Source organism: Oncorhynchus keta, chromosome 6 (genome assembly GCF_023373465.1).
Source record: "Oncorhynchus keta strain PuntledgeMale-10-30-2019 chromosome 6, Oket_V2, whole genome shotgun sequence".
NCBI classification, from domain to species: domain Eukaryota; kingdom Metazoa; phylum Chordata; class Actinopteri; order Salmoniformes; family Salmonidae; genus Oncorhynchus; species Oncorhynchus keta.
In genome coordinates, this window is record NC_068426.1 from 11085756 (window position 1) to 11106457 (window position 20702).

At 44.0% G+C, this 20702-nt stretch overlaps 1 protein-coding gene across 1 annotated transcript; it reads right to left on the reverse strand.

The window, feature by feature from the left end:
• Positions 1–1399: 1399 nt before the first annotated feature.
• On the reverse strand, positions 1400–17616 carry LOC118384934 (sodium-dependent phosphate transport protein 2A). The gene is made up of 11 exons (XM_052521752.1): positions 16385–17616; positions 16062–16205; positions 14874–14985; positions 14611–14708; positions 14319–14374; positions 13861–13956; positions 13640–13760; positions 13275–13442; positions 10210–10326; positions 4477–4601; positions 1400–4227 (listed from the first exon to the last, which is right to left on the reverse strand). Exons 1-11 carry the CDS (start codon positions 16515–16517, stop codon positions 3604–3606), a joined length of 1794 nt encoding a protein of 597 aa, XP_052377712.1. The 5' UTR covers positions 16518–17616; the 3' UTR covers positions 1400–3603.
• Between the last annotated feature and the right edge of the window lie 3086 nt (positions 17617–20702).

Genomic DNA, 20702 nt, shown 5'->3' on the forward strand with positions numbered 1-20702 from the left:
GGAGCTCTGGTTGGGCTAGCTTCAAGCTAAGTGGATGGAAACGCTAGTCAGGAGTAATCATCCGGGGTTGCGGTTAGCTAGTTAGCTAGTTGTGAAGATCCAGCTGAAAATGTTCCGTTTACGGTGGGAATCCGGGGATAAAAAAATAAAATAATAATAGGTCCGTTATGCTCTGGTTAGAGTCGCGTTGTTCGAACTGGCGAGAGCTTTCCGAGCTAAAGGTTAGCTGATGACCAGTTAGCTGATGACCGCTAGCAATGGTTTGCTGGTAGTTAGCTGGCCAGCTTCAGTTGAGGGGTTCCGGATCCGAAGTAAATATAAGTACTTTAGAAAAAAAGCAGATCTGCGCTACATTGGGTGAGGCGGGTTGCAGGAGGGTATTTCGAAGTTGAGGTTTAGCAAAATGTTTTAAAAGATATGCGAAGAAAAATATGTAAAAAAATATGTTTAAAAAAACTATATATACAAGGGACACGACAAGACGTCCGACTGCTACGCCACCGCAGTGGCGGGAGTGTTTTGATTCCTTAATCTGCAACTCGCTATAATCCAAAACTTGAGATGCTAATCCCTCAACCGTGCCTTTTTCAATTGGTGCATGATACAACTACCAGCTCCTCAAGGGATGTGACAGTTTGAGGATATATTGTGTGTACTGTGTGTACTCCCTCAGCATACTGATGTGAATCATATCTATGCATATTTACTTTACCCCTACCTACAGTACATGTGCAAATTACCTAGACTAACCTGTACCCCCGCACATTGACTCGGTACCGGTACCTCCTGTATATAGCCTTGTTATTGTTATTTACTTTAGTTTGGTTAAGGGCTTGTAAGTAAGCATTTCACGGTAAGGTCTACCTGTTGAATTCGGCGCATGTGACAAATAAAGTTTGATTTGACATGGTGAATAAGTACAACAACACATTTAATATATTCCCTGTATATATCCACAAAACCCCTGAGTGGCGCAGTGGTCTAAGGCACTGTATCTATGTGCAAGATGTGTCACTACAGTCCCTGGTTCAAATCCAGGCTGTATTGCATCCAGCTGTGATTTGGAGTCCCATAGGGCGGTGCACGATTTGCCCAGGGTAGGCCATCATTGTCAATAACATTTTTTTCTTAACTGACTTGCCAAGTAAAATAAAGAATAAATATAATAAAAAGCGCATCGGAGTAGGAGTGCTGATCTAGGATCAGGTCCCTACCTTTCCATATAATCATATTCTTTATGATCTAAAAGGCAAAACTGATCTTAGATCAGAACTCCTATTCAGGGGCTTTGTGGATAAAACTCACCTGTATGTGCGACCCTGCTCCCCAGACGTCCAGGACAACACCAGAACCAGACTGACAGACATTGGCATTCAATTAAGCAAAAATAATCAACAAAGACGTTAATTTAATTTAATGTTACGTTCCTACCACAATTTTGGCACAGATTTAATAAAATCACAGAATTCAAGGAAAGACTGCAATTAAGACTTAAATTACATTTGGGTTAAATATCACATCTTGTACATCTTTTACATACTCATGTAAAAATTATACGTTGCACAACTGCTCACGTAAACTGTAGTGTAGGGCTCTGTACTGTAAGATGTAGTGTAGGGCTCTATACTGTAAGATGTAGTGTAGGGTTCTGTACTGTAAGATGTAGTGTAGGGCTCTATACTGTAAGATGTAGTGTAGGGTTCTGTACTGTAAGATGTAGTGTAGGGCTCTATACTGTAAGATGTAGTGTAGGGCTCTGTACTGTAAGATGTAGTGTAGGGCTCTGCACTGGAAGCTGTAGTGTAGGGTTATGTACTGGAAGCTGTAGTGTAGGGCTCTGTACTGTAAGATGTGGTGTAGGGTTCTGTACTGTAAGATGTAGTGTAGGGTTCTGTACTGTAAGATGTAGTGTAGGGCTCTGTACTGGAAGCTGTAGTGTAGGGCTCTGTACTGGAAGCTGTAGTGTAGGGCTCTGTACTGGAAGCTGTAGTGTAGGGCTCTGTACTGGAAGCTGTAGTGTAGGGCTCTGCACTGTAAGATGTAGTGTAGGGCTCTGTACTGGAAGCTGTAGTGTAGGGCTCTGTACTGGAAGATGTAGTGTAGGGCTCTGTACTGGAAGCTGTAGTGTAGGGCTCTGCACTGTAAGATGTAGTGTAGGGTTCTGTACTGTAAGATGTAGTGTAGGGCTCTGTACTGTAAGATGTAGTGTAGGGCTCTGTACTGTAAGATGTAGTGTAGGGCTCTGTACTGTAAGATGTAGTGTAGGGCTCTGTACTGTAAGATGTAGTGTAGGGCTCTGTACTGGAAGATGTAGTGTAGGGCTCTGTACTGGAAGATGTAGTGTAGGGCTCTGTACTGGAAGCTGTAGTGTAGGGCTCTGCACTGGAAGGATCTGTAGGCCTCTGTCACAAGAAAAGTAGTCTACACTTAAATAGGTCTGCCTCAAGAACTTCTTATGCAATAAAAACATGCCATCTCATGGCTGTTCTTCATCTATCGTCCTTGGTTATTATGGATGATATCAAACTCCCTTTCTGCCGACTGTTAGATGAGGTATATTCTGAATTATTACTCAATTCTATTCTAGCTTCTAGTTTCATGACACTGGCAACTGTCTTGTCTGTCTCAGCTCGGTTGGAGAAACTGGGCCGGTGAAAAGCCCTGCTCTGCTGTGTCTTTTAAACAGGAAAGACAGATGAATGTCTATCTGTGTTACACACAGTTGACTTGATACATTTAGCATATATAACAATTGCTTCCCATCTCATCCCAAATATGAAACTCCTATATGTACTACAATAATTGTGATTTTGAACAAAATGATCAAATCATCTAATTTTAACTCTCTGGAATATGCATGTGGTTAAAAGTACCAATTGTTTAAAGAGTAGCGAGGAGACGTTAAGCCTAAAATGTATTGAAACTGGGGAAATCACTTGGCATTATGCCACCAAATGGATGTTTAATCAACCATTCAGAGCCCTGCTGCGTTATAATTAGCATGTGGAGGCGCCCATTCCCTCCTATATAGCTTCAATTACGCAGCCATTCATATGCATAACTTGTATTCTTTTTTTTAAAGGCCTTTTAATTGGCTGAGTGGTTTTTGTCATTCTGTTCAATCAGACTTCCTGCATTTTCAGCAGAGAGACAGACATTTACTAACCTCTCCTGACTGATAGCAAAGAGGAAGAAGTGTATGTTTTGACAGAAAGTGAAATGCTATCCTGATTGTGGGAAATTATGATATAATACATATGTCCTTTAGGCGATAGGCCCAAACATTTGTCTGGAAATAGAGTTACTGTGAGTAAATAATAAACTCTCATTGATTCCGTGGCTTTGAAGTACAGTACATGACATAACTCAACCACAGTAAACATTGTTTTGTAGCTGCTGGCATCATGCATGATTTCCGCAATCCATAAAGGAACTGACTGTGAGTGGAGTCATGTTTTCATGCAACCATAAGCTCCTACAGTTTTCTGCTTCAGTCTCGTTGTTCCATAACATTAGATCATCACTGCTCATTTCTTGCAGTCCACAATGCTGCTTTCACAAGATATTCTGCTCTGTCTTCCTGTTGATCCAGTGTCATAAGATCTACAGACGTGTGCTCCTGACCCTGTCCACCCCCTGGGATATTACCACTGTGGGGGCTTCGTCTGCCCCCTGGGACATTACCACTGTGGGAGCTTCGTCTGACCCCTGGGACATTACCACAGTGGGGGCCTCGTCTATGTAACACAGAACAAGCTTGTCCAAAGCCATGTGGCTCCTCTTCTGAGGACCATCATGGTCCATAGAGCACTGTATCAGACCAGGCTCGCTGGCTCCTTTAGTGCAGCACAGGGTCACCTTGGTGAGTAGGGTATCCAGGGGTTGAAGGGAATGCATCCAGACAGGCAGGAAGTCCCAGCTCTGCAGCCTCACTGGCAGACAGCCTGGCCTGTGTACCTGCAGCATGTTCACCACAGACACCAAGAGGAGGGTCGCAGCGAAGGGCACGCCCACCCCAGCCATTATCTGCCAGCCTGCCATGGAGAGGGCGAAGACAAGCGAGGGCAGGAGCAGGAAGCACAGAAGCAGGTAGAGTACAGCGAACCAGCGATATTTGGCCGTGCGCTGCCCCAGAGTCCTGGCCATTCGGATGGGCAGGCGGGTGGTGGGCACAGGGTACCACAGCAGAATGCCCAGTATGTTGAAGAAGAAATGACACAAGGCGACCTGTAGAACAGACCAGGGTAATGTAATGAGAGAGATATGATGGAACAGCAGACCCTGTAAATAGACAAGCCCCCCGTGCTTCTACATCTGCATTGCTTGCTGTTTGGGTTTTTAGGCTGGGTTTATGTACAGCATTTTGTGACATTGGCTGATGTTAAAAGGGCTTTATAAATACATTTGATTGATTGATTGATTGGAAAGGATAACAAAAACAGTCATGTAAAGTTCCAGTGTAAAAGGATGAGATACCTGGAAAGCTGCGGCCAGCTTGTCCCCTGGGCTTGCTAATGCTGCCAGGATAGCTGTGGTGGTTGTACCAATGTTTGACCCCAGGGTCAAAGGGTAGGCACGTTCAATGCTGATAACACCAATACCTGAGAGCACAAAGTACAATGGCATCACAGAGCCATGTGATGGGGATGCAATTCCATAGACTGAAGCTTTATTTAGTAGAGGAAACACATGGTTGGTGAGGAGATTATCATAGTTCCAGGTAGGGAACTGCTGGATGGAGCAACAACACGTCTGATAAGTTGATCCTCAACACTGGGGCCCCTCAGGGGTGTGTACTTAGTCCCCTCCTGTACTCCCTGTTCACCGATGACTACGTGGCCAAACACGACTCCAACACCATCATTACATTTTCTGATGACACAACAGTGTCCCCCACCCACATGTACATGTACCAAGAGGCTCCTCAACCTGATCACCGACAACGATGAGACAGCCTATAGGGAGGAGGTCAGAGACCTGGCAGTGGGGTGCCAGGACAACAACCTCTCCCTAAATGTGAGCAAGACAAAGGAGCTGATTGTGGACTACAGAAAAAGGTGGGCCGAACAGGCCCCCATTAACATCAACGGGGCTATAGTGGAGCGGGTAGAGACTTAAGTTCCTTGGTGTCCACATCATCAACGAACTATCATGGTCCAAAAACACCAAGACAGTAGTGAAGAGGGCACGACAAAACCTTGTACCCCTCAGGAGACTGAAAAGACTTGGCATGGGTCCCCAGATCCTCAAAAGGTTCTACAGCTGCACCATCGAGAGCATCCTGACCGGTTGCATCACTGCCTGGTATGGCAAATGCTCGGCATCTGACCAAGGGTAGTGTGAACGGCCCAGTACATCACTAGGGTCAACCTTCCTGCCATCCAGGACCTATATACTAGGCGGTGTCAGAGGAAAGGCCATAAAATTGTCAGAGACTATTCTGTGTGAGAAAGACTGTCTCCGTGCCTGCACAGCAGATCCTAAACTCCAGCCATAAGATTAACCAGCCCAACAAAAAAGGATTCCATGGAGCCACAGCTCACTCCCATGCTCCGTGGGAGAGTCCAGCCACTGTGCAGTTACTTTTTTAATTTTTACTTTAGTTTATTTGATCTCAGAACACTGTTGGTAGGGCTTCTATCCCCCAGAGAGTGCCGTTGTATTTGGGAATTTCATTTCATTTGAATAGCAGTAGCTATGAAAGACTGGATCCTCCACTAAACTCTAGCAAATAATACACCTGGCAGCTATCATCAGAGTCCACACATAATTCCCAAACAAAACCAAACTTAATTCATATTAATATAACCTCTTGTTTCTCCTGTAAGTGTTTCATCAACAAATAGAACAAAAAAACAAGCCCTGCATTATATAATTGTTTCTCCTGTAAGTGTTTTAATTATTATTATTTTTTTTTTTTTTAATTGTACCTTTATTTAACCAGGCAAGTCAGTTAAGAACACATTCTTATTTTCAATGACAGCCTGGGAACAGTGGGTTAACTGCCTGTTCAGGGGCAGAACGACAGATTTGTACCTTGTCAGCTCGGGGGTTTGAACTCGCATCCTTCCGGTTACTCGTCCACTAGGCTACGCTGCTACGCTGCCGCCCCACATAAAAAAAGTGAAATTCATGAGAAAAGTAATACCTCACCAAGGCTTAAAGAGAAACTAGTGCCACCACCTCATGAACTCATATGTATCACTATCACCACCAGAGGAATGAGTCATTTGATCTCCTGCTCAGGTCAGCTGGCTACAGAATACCTTCAGCTTGGAAGATTACAGGGCCCGTATTCTAAGTGTCTCAGAGTAGGATTGCTGATCTAGGATCAGTTTTGTATATTAGATTATAATTAATAAGATTACATAGACGGGGGGCTGATTCTGGAGGATTCAATCAGATTCGCTCTAGCCAATTCCTGTTGTTTAGCTGATTAGCTGTTGTTTTGACATGTCGGAGGTGGAAGTGCGGTTGAGCTGTCAAATCCAGAAGCGGCTCCCGGCGTTATACCTACAGCAAACATTGCCATTGGCTGCACGGAGTGACATTAATAGAAATCCTGTGCAGCCTTATTTATAAGTTCTAACCCTGGAAAAGAAGTAGCAGTTTATTACAGTTTTACAGGTGGGCCGTGCTTGGGAGCTAAAAAAATTCAGACCCCTTGACTTTATGAACATTTTGTTACGTTACAGCCTTATTCTTAACTTGATTTTTTTTAAATCTCATCAATCTACACACTATACCCCATAATGACAAAGGAAAAACAGATCCCATTACATAAGTACTCAGAATCCTTTACTCTGTACTTTATTTAAGCACTTTTTGGCAGCGATTACACCCTCAAGTCTTCTTGGGTAAGACACAACAAGCTTGGCACACCTGTATTTGGAGGGAGTTTCTCTCATACTTCTCTGCCGATCCTCTCGAGCCCGGTCAGGTTGGATTGGGAGCGTTGCTGCACAGCTATTTTCAGGTCTCTCCAGAGATGTTCGATCAAGTTCAAGTCCGGGCTCTGGCTGGGCCACTCAAGGACATTCAGAGCCAACTCCTTCAGAGACCACTCAACACAGAGGGCACTCCTGTGTTGTCTTGGCTGTGTGGTTAGGGTCGCCCCAGTCTGAGGTCCTGAACGCTCTGGAGCAGGTTTTCATCAAGGATCTCTGTACTTTTCTCTGTTCATCTTTCCCTCGATCCTGACTAGTCTCCCAGTCCCTGCCGCTGGAATACATCCCCACAGCATGATGCTGCCACCACAAATGCTTTCCCGAAAGGATGGTGCCAGGTTTACTCCAGATGTGACGTTTGCCAATCAGGCCAAAGAGTTCAATCTTGGTTTCATCAGACCAGAGAATCTGAGAGACTATAGGTGCCTTTTGGCAAATTCCAAGCGGGATGTCATGTGCCTTTTAGTGAGGAGTGGCTTCCGTCTAGCCACTCAACCATAAGGGCCTGATTGGTGGAGTGCTGCAGAGATGGTTGTCCCAACTCCACAGAGTAACTCTGGAGCTCTGTCAGAGTGACCATCGGGTTCTTGTTCACCTCCCGGGCCAAGGCCCTACTCCCCCGATTGCTCAGTTTGGCCCTGCAGCCAGCTCTAGGCAGAGTCTTGATGATTCCAAACTTCTTCAATTTAAGAATGATTGAGGCCACTGTGTTCTTGGGGACCTTCAACACTGCAGAATATTTGTGGCACCCTTCCCCAGGTCTTTGCCTCAACACAATCCTGTCTCAGAGCTGTACGGACAATTCCTTCAATCTCATTGTCACGACCTGATCGGTTTCACCTGTCCTTGTAATTGTATCCACCACCCTCCAGGTGTCGCCCATATTCCCTATTATCCCCTGGGTACTTAGAGTTGAAGTTGGAAGTTGACATGCACCTTAGCAAAATACATTTAAACTCAGTTTTTCACAATTCCTGACATTTAATCCCAGTAAAATGTCCCTCTCTTAGGTCAGTTAGGATCATCACTATGTTTTAAGAAGGTGAAATGACAGAATAACAGCTTTTATTTCTTTCATCACATTCCCAGTGGGTCATAAGTCTACATACTCAATTAGTATTTGGTAGCATTGCCTTCAAATGGTTTAACTTGGGTCAAACGTTTCAGGTAGCCTTCCACAAGTTTCCCACAATAAGTTGGGTGAATTTTGGCCCATTCCTCCAGACAGAGCTGGTGTAACTAAGTCAAGTTTGTAGACCTCCTTGCTCGCACATGCTTTTCAGTTCTGACAACAAATTTTCTACAGGATTGAGGTCAGGGCTTTGTGATGGCCATTCCAATACATTGACTTTGTTGTCCTTAAGCCATTTTGCCACAACTTTGGAAGTATGCTTGGGGTTGCGACCAAGCTTCAACTTCCTGACTGATGTCTAGAGATGTTGTTTCAATATATCCACGTCATTTTCCTGCCTCTTGACGCCATCTATTTTGTGAAGTGCATCAGTCCCTCCTGCAGCAAAGCACCCCCACAACATGATGCTGCCACCCCCGTGCTTCACGGTTGGGAAGTTGTTCAGCTTGCAAGCCTCCCCCTATTTCCTCCAAACATAATGATGGTCATTATGGCCAAACAATTCTATTTTTGTTTCATCAGACCAAAGGACATTTCTCCAAAAAGTATGATCTTTGTCCCCATGTGCAGTTGCAAACCGTAGTCTGGCTTTTTATGGCGGTTTTGGAGCAGTGGCTTCTTCCTTGCTGAGCAGCCTTTCAGGTTATGTCGATATAGGACTCATTTTACTGTGGATATAGATACTTTGTACCTGTTTCCTCCAGCATCTTCACAAGGGCCTTTGCTGTTGTTCTGGGATTGATTTGCACTGTTCGCACCAAAGTACGTTCATCTCTAGGAGACATACCGTCTCCTTACTGAGCGGTATGGCGGCTGCGTGCTCCCATGGTGTTTATACGTGCGTACTATTGTTTGTACAGATGAGCGTGATACCTTCAGGCGTTTGGAAATTACTCCCAGGGATGAACCAGACTTGGGCTCTACAAAAAAAAATCTGAGGTATTGGCTAATTTGTCTGGATTTCTTTTGACTTTCCCATGATGTCAAGCAAAGAGGCACTGAGTTTGAAGGTAGGCCTTGAAATACATCCACAGGTACACCTCCAATTGACTCAAATGATGTCAATTAGCCTATCAGAAGCTTCTAAAGCCATGACATAATTTTCTGGAATTTTCCAAGCTGTTTAAAGGCACAGTCAACATAGTGTATGTAAACTTCTGACCCACTGGAATTGTGATACAGTGAATTATAAGCAAAATGTTCTGTCTGTCAACAATTGTTTGAAAAATGACTTGTGTCATGCACAAAGTAGATGTCCTAACCGACTTGCAAAAACTATAGTTTGTTAAACAAGAAATGTGTGGAGTGGTTGAAAAACGAGTTCTAATATCTCCAAACTAAGTGCATGTAAACTTCCTATTTCAACTGTATACCTGTGTTCTCTTTTTGTCTGTTGCCAGTTTGTCTTGTTTGTCAAGTCAACCTGTGTGTTGTCTCAGCTCCTGCATTTCCCCTGTCTCTTTGTTTCTTGCCCTCCTGGTTTTGACCCTTGCCTGTCCTGACTCTGAGCCCACCTGCCTGACCTCTCTGCCCTGCCCTGACCCTAAGCCTGAATGCCGTCCTGTACCGTTGCCCTCTACTCTGGATTATCGACCCCTTCCTGCCTTGACCTGTCGTGAGCTTGCCCCTGTTGCTGCAATAACCTTTGTTACTTCAACACATTCTGCATTTGGGTCTTACCTGAAACCTGATACTCATGTTTTGGTTTTTGCTCTGACATACACTGTCAACTGTGGGACCTTAAATAGACAGGTGTGTGCCTTTCCAAATCATGTCCAACCAATTTAATTTACCACAGGTGTACTCCAATCAAGTTGTAGAAACATCTCAAGGATGATCAATGGAAACAGGATGCACCTGACAATTTCGAGTCTTATATCAAAGGTTTTTTATTTTTATTTAATGTGCAAAAGAAATGTAAAACTTGTTTTGCCTTTGTCATTATGGGATATTGTGTATAGTTTGCTGAGGATTTAAAAAAAAATGTAATCCATTTTAGAATAAGGCTGTAACATAACAACATGTGGAAAAAGTCAAAGGGTCTGAATGCTTTCTAAAGGCACTGTATGACCTAAATAAAAACAATGATCGGCTTTGTAGGTAAGGATAAATAGTATTCGTAACACTCACCTATGAGAGGAGTGATGGCAGAGGTGAACACTGAGCTGCTCTGAACCACAAAGGTCATGCCAGCCCCCACTAGGATGGCCAGGTAACCTGCCAGCCAGCCAAACGGGTAGGGGAAGTCTGGAGGAGGGGAGAGAGGGGAGATTCATATTATTTACAGTATGTGGAGTTTCAGTAAAGAGCTTTCAAGGGAAATATGTCAGATGTTGGGATTGTTATTTTATGCTGCCAAACATACCCTCGTAAAACTGACTATCCTGATGTAATTTACAAAATAGTCTCCAACACTCTACTCAGCAAATTGGATGCAGTCTATCACACTGCCATCCATTTTGTCACCAAAGCCCCATATACTACCCACCACTGCGACCTGTATGCTCTCGTTGGCTGGCCCTCGCTTCATATTCGTCGCCAACCCCACTGGTCTTTGCTAGGTAAAGCCACTCGTTATCTCAGCTCAATGGTCACCATAGCAGCACCCACCCCACAGCACATGCTCCAACAGGTATATTTCACTGGTCACTCCCAAAGCCAATTCCTACTTTGGCCGCCATTCCTTCCAGTTCTCTGCTGTCAATGATTGGAAGGAACTGCAAAAGCAAAAATCACTGAAGCTGGAGCCTCATATCTCCCTCACTAGCTTTAAGCACCAGTTGTCAGTGCAACTCACAGATCACTGCACCTGTACATAGGTCATCTGTAAATAACCCATCCAACTACCTCATCCCCCATACTGTTATTTATTTTATTTATGTTGCTCCTTTGCACCCCAGTATCTCTACTTGCACACTCATCTTCTGCACATCTAACACTCCAGTGTTTTAATTGCTATATTGTAATTATTTCGTTTGTTTACTCCATGTGTAACTCTGTGTTGTTGTTTGTGTTGCACTGCTTTGCTTTATCTTGGCCAGGTCGTAGTTGTAAATGAGAACTTGTTCTCCATTAGCCTACCAGGTTAAATAAAGGTGAAATAAAAAAATAAAAAAATAAAATATTTTACTGACTGCGTAATCTACCTCTGTGTTTAATTACAGCTTTGTTTCCCTCACACAACCGAAGTGTATCTATGCTTACTAAATGGCTGCGTAGTGCTTATGTAAAAGCTGTGCAGAGCTTATGGGCATCACCTCTAATAAGCTATGCAGAGCCTATGGACACCCCCTCAAATAAGCTATGCAGAGCCTATAATGGGCCCCACCTCAAATAAGCTATGCAGAGCCTATGGGCCCCACCTCTAATAAGCTATGCAGAGCCTATGGGCCCCACCTCTAATAAGCTATGCAGAGCCTATGGGCCCCACCTCTAAAAAGCTATGCAGAGCCTATGGGCCCCACCTCTAATAAGCTATGGAGAGCCTATGGGCCCCACCTCTAATAAGCTATGCAGAGCCTATAATGGGCCCCACCTCTAATAAGCTATGCAGAGCCTATGGGCCCCACCTCTAATAAGCTATGCAGAGCCTATAATGGGCCCCACCTCTAATAAGCTATGCAGAGCCTATGGGTCCCACCTCTAATAAGCTATGCAGAGCCTATGGGCCCCACCTCTAATAAGCTATGCAGAGCCTATGGGCCCCACCTCTAATAAGCTATGCAGAGCCTATAATAAGCTATGCAGAGCCCATCACCTCTAATAAGCTATGCAGAGCCTATGGGCATCACCTCAAATAAGCTATGCAGAGCCTATGGGCCCCACCTCTAATAAGCTATGCAGAGCCTATGGGCCCCACCTCTAATAAGCTATGCAGAGCCTATGGGCCCCACCTCTAATAAGCTATGCAGAGCCTATGGGCCCCACCTCTAATAAGCTATGCAGAGCCTATAATGGGCCCCACCTCTAATAAGCTATGCAGAGCCTATGGGCCCCATCACCTCTAATAAGCTATGCAGAGCCTATAATGGGCCCCACCTCTAATAAGCTATGCAGAGCCTATGGGCCCCACCTCTAATAAGCTATGCAGAGCCTATAATGGGCCCCACCTCTAATAAGCTATGCAGAGCCTATAATGCAGAGGGCCCCACCTCTAATAAGCTATGCAGAGCCTATGGGCCCCACCTCTAATAAGCTATGCAGAGCCTATGGGCCCCACCTCTAATAAGCTATGCAGAGCCTATGGGCCCCACCTCTAATAAGCTATGCAGAGCCTATAATGGGCCCCACCTCTAATAAGCTATGCAGAGCCTATAATGGGCCCCACCTCTAATAAGCTATGCAGAGCCTATGGGCCCCACCTCTAATAAGCTATGCAGAGCCTATGGGCCCCACCTCTAATAAGCTATGCAGAGCCTATGGGCCCCACCTCTAATAAGCTATGCAGAGCCTATAATGGGCCCCACCTCTAATAAGCTATGCAGAGCCTATAATGGGCCCCACCTCTAATAAGCTATGCAGAGCCTATGGGCATCACCTCTAATAAGCTATGCAGAGCCTATGGGCCCCACCTCTAATAAGCTATGCAGAGCCTATGGGCCCCACCTCTAATAAGCTATGCAGAGCCTATGGGCCCCACCTCTAATAAGCTATGCAGAGCCTATAATGGGCCCCACCTCTAATAAGCTATGCAGAGCCTATGGGCATCACCTCTAATAAGCTATGCAGAGCCTATGGGCCCCACCTCTAATAAGCTATGCAGAGCCTATGGGTCCCACCTCTAATAAGCTATGCAGAGCCTATGGGCCCCACCTCTAATAAGCTATGCAGAGCCTATAATGGGTCACACCTCTAATAAGCTATGCAGAGCCTATGGGCCCCACCTCTAATAAGCTATGCAGAGCCTATGGGTCCCACCTCTAATAAGCTATGCAGAGCCTATGGGCCCCACCTCTAATAAGCTATGCAGAGCCTATAATGGGTCACACCTCTAATAAGCTATGCAGAGCCTATGGGCATCACCTCTAATAAGCTATGCAGAGCCTATGGGCCCCACCTCTAATAAGCTATGCAGAGCCTATGGACATCACCTCAAATAGATATTAGTTGCAATCATACACAACAGGGAGGGAAAAAATGAATCAGAACTATGTTTTCTGATCTCAATCTTCCAGTCACATTTATATTACACCCACCTGTGTTGATGGTCCTCTGGATGGCCTTCGCCACCTGGCCTTGGAGCATGGAATTGAGCAGCTTGACCAGCAGCAACAAACAGGTGCACAGGAGCAGAAGAGAGCAGGCGAGCAGAATGAGGCCTACCGCCAGGTCGGACAACCACGACTCCACAAACAGATGACTGCCTAGGGACATCAACAGAGGACTGGGTCAGTCTTTCTTTTTATCTGTCAAGATGATCTGTCACTAAGGCCCCACTACGGGTCCAACTAGGGCCCGCAGCCCCAGGACTGTAGCAGAAGCAGTATGACTGTCACATACTTCCCTGTGACAGTACTTTGACACTCGCTCAATTCCAATCATTAAAATTACATTGATTTACATTTTTCTATATTTACAAGCAGAGTCATGTTCTGTGTTGTCCAGGTTGTTGCATTGCTTTGCCAGCAGGGTTGTACTGGCGTACAGTTGAAGGAATCACCAACAGAAATGTTCACAGAGGACTGCAGGGGGATGAGAGAGAAACATCTGTCTTTGAAACCACCAAACCAGTGACTCCAGATATTTTGCATATCAAGAGAGGCCTGTGGCATTTGGTCTTACCGTTAGGATGTGATTCTTACACCATACCCTCACCAGACTCCTGTTACTCATGGCCTCATCTCCCATGGCGATGCCTGTGATGACAGACTTGTCCAACTGTAAGGATAAACGGGAATAAAACATGATATCGCGAGGTGATCAAAGGAAGGATGAATGATCCAAAGACAAGCTCATAAGTCTTTCTACATTCCTGGACATGTGACTCATGTTTGACCAAAGCCACATAGTGCAGACCCACACATTTTTTTCCAACCCAGACAGTACCTTTTATGATGAGTTTGGTGAGTGGTTCAGTGCCTGAATGATGAGTTTTGTGAGTGGTTCAGTGCCTGAATGATGAGTTTGGTGAGTGGTTCAGTACCTGAATGATGAGTTTTGTGAGTGGTTCAGTACCTGAATGATGAGTCTGGTGAGTTGGTTCAGTACCTGAATGATGAGTCTGGTGAGTGGTTCAGTACCTGAATGATGAGTTTGGTGAGTGGTTCAGTAACTGAATGATGAGTTCTCTGGTGGCCTTATCTCCAGAATGATGATGTGGTGAGTGGTTCAGTAACTGAAGACAGTCTAGTGATTGGTTCAGGCCTGAATGATTGTCTCCAGTGGTTCAGTACCACCATGACTGACAGCCAGTGAATGATGAGTTTGTGAGTGGTTCAGCAAATGAATGTAATGAGTCAGGCCATGGTTAGTATAAATGATGAGCATGATGCCAAACTGAATGATGAGTTTGGTATAGTGGTTTGTTTAAACCTTGAGCATCCTTGGGGTTATCTCCAGAGCTCAGTTGGTGAGCATGGCAGCCTGAGACAGTCTTCTCAGCAGGGTGGTAGCCTGGGTTAGCACCAGCACTGACCAGCCAGTTAAAACAGTCAGAATGTATGCAGCACATGACTGTAAGAACAGGCCATGTTATTATAAATCATGCATGATGCCAAACTGTGGCGACACTTGGTATAGGGTTTGTTTAAATCCTTAGGAATTACAGGAGAGGAGGATACACAGCCATTTCTTACCGTTCAAACTCATCCCTCTCTCCAGCCTGCATCAGAGCCACGATGGTGTTGGTGACGGACGTCCCAATATTGGATCCCATGAGGATTGGGATGGCAGACCTCACATTGAGTACTGCACAAGCAAGGAGTAAAACAATAAACCACTACTCATCTATATTACAGAGTCAATCTTTTTTATAGAAATACTATTTCATCTTGTATTGAGGCAACATGTCAATAAATACCTTCCATCTTGTATTGAGGCAACATGTCAATAAATACCTTTCATCTTGTATTGAGGCAACATGTCAATAAATACCTTCCATCTTGTATTGAGGCAACATGTCAATAAATACCTTCCATCTTGCCTTATATGATTCAACATGTCAATAAATTTGAACCTTTCATCTTGTATTGAGGCAAAAACATGTCAATAAATACCTTTCATCTTGTATTGAGGCAACATGTCAATAAATGACCTTTCATCTTGTATTGAGTTCTGCAACCATGTCAATAAATTTGAACATCTTTCATCTTATATACCCGGCACAGCCAGGCAACATGTCAATAAATAGCCCGGTTTCATCTTTGTATTGAGGCAACATGTCAATAAATACCTTCCATCTTGTATTGAGGCAACATGTCAATAAATACCTTTCATCTTGTATTGAGGCAACATGTCAATAAATACCTTCCATCTTGTATTGAGGCAACATGTCAATAAATACCTTTCATCTTGTATTGAGGCAACATGTCAATAAATACCTTTCATCTTGTATTGAGGCAACATGTCAATAAATACCTTTCATCTTGTATTGAGGCAACATGTCAATAAATACCTTCCATCTTGTATTGAGGCAACATGTCAATAAATACCTTCCATCTTGTATTGAGGCAACATGTCAATAAATACCTTTCATCTTCTATTGAGGCAACATGTCAATAAATACCTTTCATCTTCTATTGAGGCAACATGTCAATAAATACCTTCCATCTTCTATTGCAGTTGCTCCTCCAGTAATCCAGACCTATTGTGTAGTATAATGCAGTACAGTAGAGGTTTTGTGTGTGTGTGTGTGTGTGTGTGTGTGTGTGTGTGTGTGTGTGTGTGTGTGTGTGTGTGTGTGTGTGTGTGTGTGTGTGTGTGTGTGTGTGTGTGTGTGTGTGTGTGTGTGTGTGTGTGTGTGTGTGTGTGTGTGTGTGACTTACGACCCGAGGAGACGAGGCTGACGACAATGGAGGTGGAGGTAGAGGAGCTCTGGACCAGAACCGTCACCAGGATGCCCACCACCAGCCCTGCCACCGGGTTGGACAGTATGGCGTTGTCATTGAAGATGTCCCCAGCCACCTTACCTGTCCACCCAGTGGGGAACACACCACTTACATTTACAGCTGTGGGGTAAGGCTAATGATTGTGATTTTTTTATGCCAATCTATAAAGTTGTGTCTCATGTAGTCAGAGATTGAGGGGAGAGTAGTCATACATTAATGGACTAGGATGGATGAACCTGAATGAACATGAGGAAGGATACCTCCTGCTAACTGGAAGGCAGAACTCAGGACATCCAACGAGCAGACGAACATGTACAGGAAGAGGAAGAGCAGGGGGATCTTGGAGACGTTGATGAAAACTGATCTCATTCTCTCTGCCTGAGTCTGGGACATTGACGAAGCAATATCTGCAGGTTAAAATAACAAGTTCCCGGCATCTCAGATAAGCTGTTGTCATAGTGAGATGAACTATTAGTTGGTTAATAGATAACCATGCATGAAAACAAAACATTCTGAATTAAATGGTTTACTTTTCAACATTATGCCTGGAGTGTTGCAGGTAAATCAGTCACACTATATTTCATATTCCATTCCTGAGTGTGTCAATCCTCTCCTCCACTTAACATGTGCTTTTATGAGTGGGGATTCAGGCCAGGTGGGGGGTCGGGAAGTGTCTCCGTCCAGGTGTGACTGTTGTCCCAGCTATTTCCTCTTCACCAGAGCACATAATGAATCCCGGAGGGTCATGCTGTCATGGAACACATCCTATTGTAGAGGAGTCTATGTCCAGTTGAAGTAATATAGAAATGACATTAGTGACCACAGTAAAGTCAAATTACTGCTTCGGCAAGCAATTGTTCTAAAGAATAGACCCCACAGAACCTTAGGAATATGACAATAAGCCAGTTGGATCAGTTGACTGAGGTCAGGTGAAATAAGACTTTAATGATATAAATATTATTTTGTATAAAGTTGTCAATATTGCATTCATTCTTGATTTATTTATTTGTTAATTTAAAGGGTGTAGATTTTTGTATCGTAGTGTGCACTTTGTGGATCTACAGCTTTTAAAATACAGCTCAAAACGCTGTTTCTGCAAAGCATAGCGGCACCATAAAGCCTGGTGGTAGATGAAAGGTTTAGATCCTGTTTTCACTGTCTCTGGGGCTGCTGAGGAGGCTGAATATCAAGCCAGTAGTCTTCCACTTCAATAATTCAAAGTCTTTACATCTGTGGGTGCAAAAAGATCTCCAATGCCAGTCGAAAGCTCTCTAATCCCTTTGATTAAAAATGCATATCTAGATAGCACATGCTAGCTCACATCCCAAACAATGGATAATGTTAACAGGGGCCACAGAGAGAGAGACAAAATAATTTGGTCATGAAAACATCGATTAGATTAGTGACAGCTATTAGATAGACTTGTCTTACCGTCTTATGCCCAACACTTTACCACCAAACAATGACAGTATACTCCTCGTTTGACCATGTGTTAAGGAGAAAGACCTAGTCTCCTCCTGAGTCTGAGGTGCAAAGTCTAAAAGTAGCACCTCACGTGTTTAACCACAAAACATTGAATGTGTTCCAGGTGGTTAAATAATACTCAATATGAAGAGAGAGTTCACTGATTATGTGGAAAATGCCTAAAGGCTACAACTTTCATAAGGAAAGAGATGGGGAACATTATTTCAGCATTACTCAAGTCTTTTTGAGTGTTGGAACAGAATGCAGAGGGTGACACCCTGTGGTGAGACCTAGAGAAGCAGGCAAACGTTGCTCTCTGTGGAGCTGGCTGCCCACTACTTGTGTGGTCGCTCGGGACAGAAACGGTTGTTGGTGAATGATGTCATATCCCCGGCTGTGAATGATGTCATATCCCCGGCTGTGAATGATGACTCTGCTTCCTGGACAGAAACGTCCGATTTCTGTCCCACAGATAAATATGATGATTCACACAGAGATATATGCCATGTAAAAGATATCATTGATTACACACACACACACACACACACACACACACACACACACACACACACACACACACACACACACACACACACACACACGCATACACACGCATACACACACACACACACACACACACACACACACATACACACACACACACATGCACACACACACACACACACATACACACACACACACACACACACACACACACACACACACACACACACACACACACACACACACACACACACACACACACACACACACACACACACACACACACACACACACACACACACATGCACACACTCGGACACACACGCGCACACATACACAAGTCATATAGAGATGTAGAATCTTAATTTGAATTTGAATGTATTAACCAGAAGTGCTTTACATATGTATCCTATCATGTGCTGGGTTGAATTCTAATTTCCTTATTTGTGTGACTTCCTTTGAATCGGTTAACCTCCTTTTCAGTGGCGACCCGTCAATCAGGGCAGGTTTTGCATGTTATTTTGGCATTAATACATGTCACATATCAGTTTGCAAACAATGTAAACAATTATAATAATCATCATCGTTGAGTTAATAAAGCTGCATACCAACTTGGTCTCTTTTTTGCTTTCTTGAGTATAATGCAGCCGAGCTCAATGCTTTCTGTGGTGGTGGGGCAGCCGGCGAGTAGGGGTTGGTAATGTTCTCTAGTTGTGCCGTGATTGGCTCAGTGTTCTGTCACTCATGGGGACACCACGTCAGCGCAAAATCTAACGGTAGATCTCAAAAATGGAATTCCCTTGGGTGCTGCCATAGAGTTAAATTAGAAGTGCCCACCCAAGAAGGCTCAAGGATATTGGCCACAGATAAAATGAAGTTAAATCACGTTATATCTATAGTAGCTCTGATCATGTCAACATCATACTTTCGAAATATTAGCTAGCAAGCTAGCAATCATCATCATGAATCAAGTCAACAATCTGCTGGCAAATCCTTTTCAATCCTTGTCATATGAAGAGAATAAATATAATAATAAATAAGGAAGAGAAATTATAGATAAAATGTATCTGTGCTCATTGGCCATTGGACATAAACATTACACAACAAGTCGCAATTCGCAAATTCAACAATGAGTGGTTTGGAAGGAATCAGTGGCTAACTGCAAGCATTGCAAAGAAATCACTTGCCTGCTATTCAGTAGAGAGGATGTGTGGTCCAAGTCTGGGTATAAGGGTCTCTTTTCCAAGCTTAAAATTATAAACATTCAACATTGGCCATGCTGCCAATCCAGCATGATTTCTCCTGCGCTCAAAACAACTGGAATTTTCGGACTGGGAAATCTGACTACAGTGCGTTCAAGACAACTGGGAACTCGCGCCACCTTCCTGTTCAAGTGAATACAGCGCAACAAGGTCAGTCCAAAAATGTATTTATGCTACTGTATAAATGATGTAATATGCCAGGGAGATATGTATACTGTAGCTTAGAAGTAATACTAAGTGTATGTTGTGTATTAAGCTGTTAGCTGTAGGTGGTGCATATGCAGCCTATAGCCTGTTTTAGAGAAATGTCATCATTGAATATTGTAAAGAGCTGTCATTGTCTGCTTATGTGCCCCCTTTATTTATCATATGGTTCTGACTTGGTGTACACTGTAACAAGTGTTCTGAATTCTGTTGCTGTAAATTTCAAAAGTGCTGAACAAATTGTTATATTGACTACGTCCGTCCCCGCTCGCTCATTAATGTCTTAATTGAAATCACGGATTTCCTCTTGTCCTCTCGTCGTCCCCTTATGCCATAGTTTGTACATCTCAATTGTTAGTAGAAACCACATTTGTTTAAGCAAGTCAGCAATATCAGCTATGTTTTTTTAAAGGCAGCAAATGAGGCTGAATGAATTGTTTCGCTGCCAGACAAGGCTCTGCTGATAGTCAGGTATAACAATGATAAGGTGTTGGGCCCTAAGAGTTTGTGGGCACCGTTTTTCACCGTTATAGTGCAATTAATGTATTGTTTAGTGTTGTGTAGAGGCTTTGCTGGCATATATAAAACATATATATTTTGGGGGGCTCCACCAAGATTTACATACTGCTCCTTTTAGTCTTTGTCTCGTGGGAATGAGTGTTAATGAATGAGTGTTAATCGGGGACCTAAGCCACGCCCCCAAACCAGGCATTGGGGCTAACAAGCTGTCCCTGCACAAAGGCAGCTCTCAGACGTTGTTCAGGATATTGAAGTCAGCCACGGGAGTGGACACGTGCCACAAACTGTGCTCAGCCGCACCACTACTACTGCCGGGGAGAGGGCAAACCTATGGTTTCCAGTACGTTACTGTACGTTAATGATGAAGCTTTCTCTACCCTCCCCAAACATGGCCTGCTACAATGATACTGCTTGAGGCTGCGACTTCCGCGTCGGAATCCTATGATGCCGACGTGAAGAGTGTTCCGTGCAGAACAACTGTGGAATGTAGCATGTATGTGTTGTGAGTGTTGTCGGCTCTGGCCTTGTGTTATTGTTCTCTTGCTTTTATCCTGTAAACAAACACATTTTGATACTAAGAACAGAGAAATTGCAAACCCTGAGGGTCTGCCTGTGTGGTATTGGG

Coding starts and splice junctions, on each gene's coding strand:
- LOC118384934 (XM_052521752.1), bottom strand. CDS start 16,517: ATGTCCCAGACTCAGGCAGAGAGAATGAGATCAGTTTTCATCAACGTC. Junction 14,986..16,061: donor CAGCCTCGTCTCCTCGGGTC/GTAAGTCACACA, acceptor TTGCTTGTGCAG/TACTCAATGTGAGGTCTGCC. Junction 4,228..4,476: donor AGCTGGCCGCAGCTTTCCAG/GTATCTCATCCT, acceptor TCTGTTCTACAG/GTCGCCTTGTGTCATTTCTT.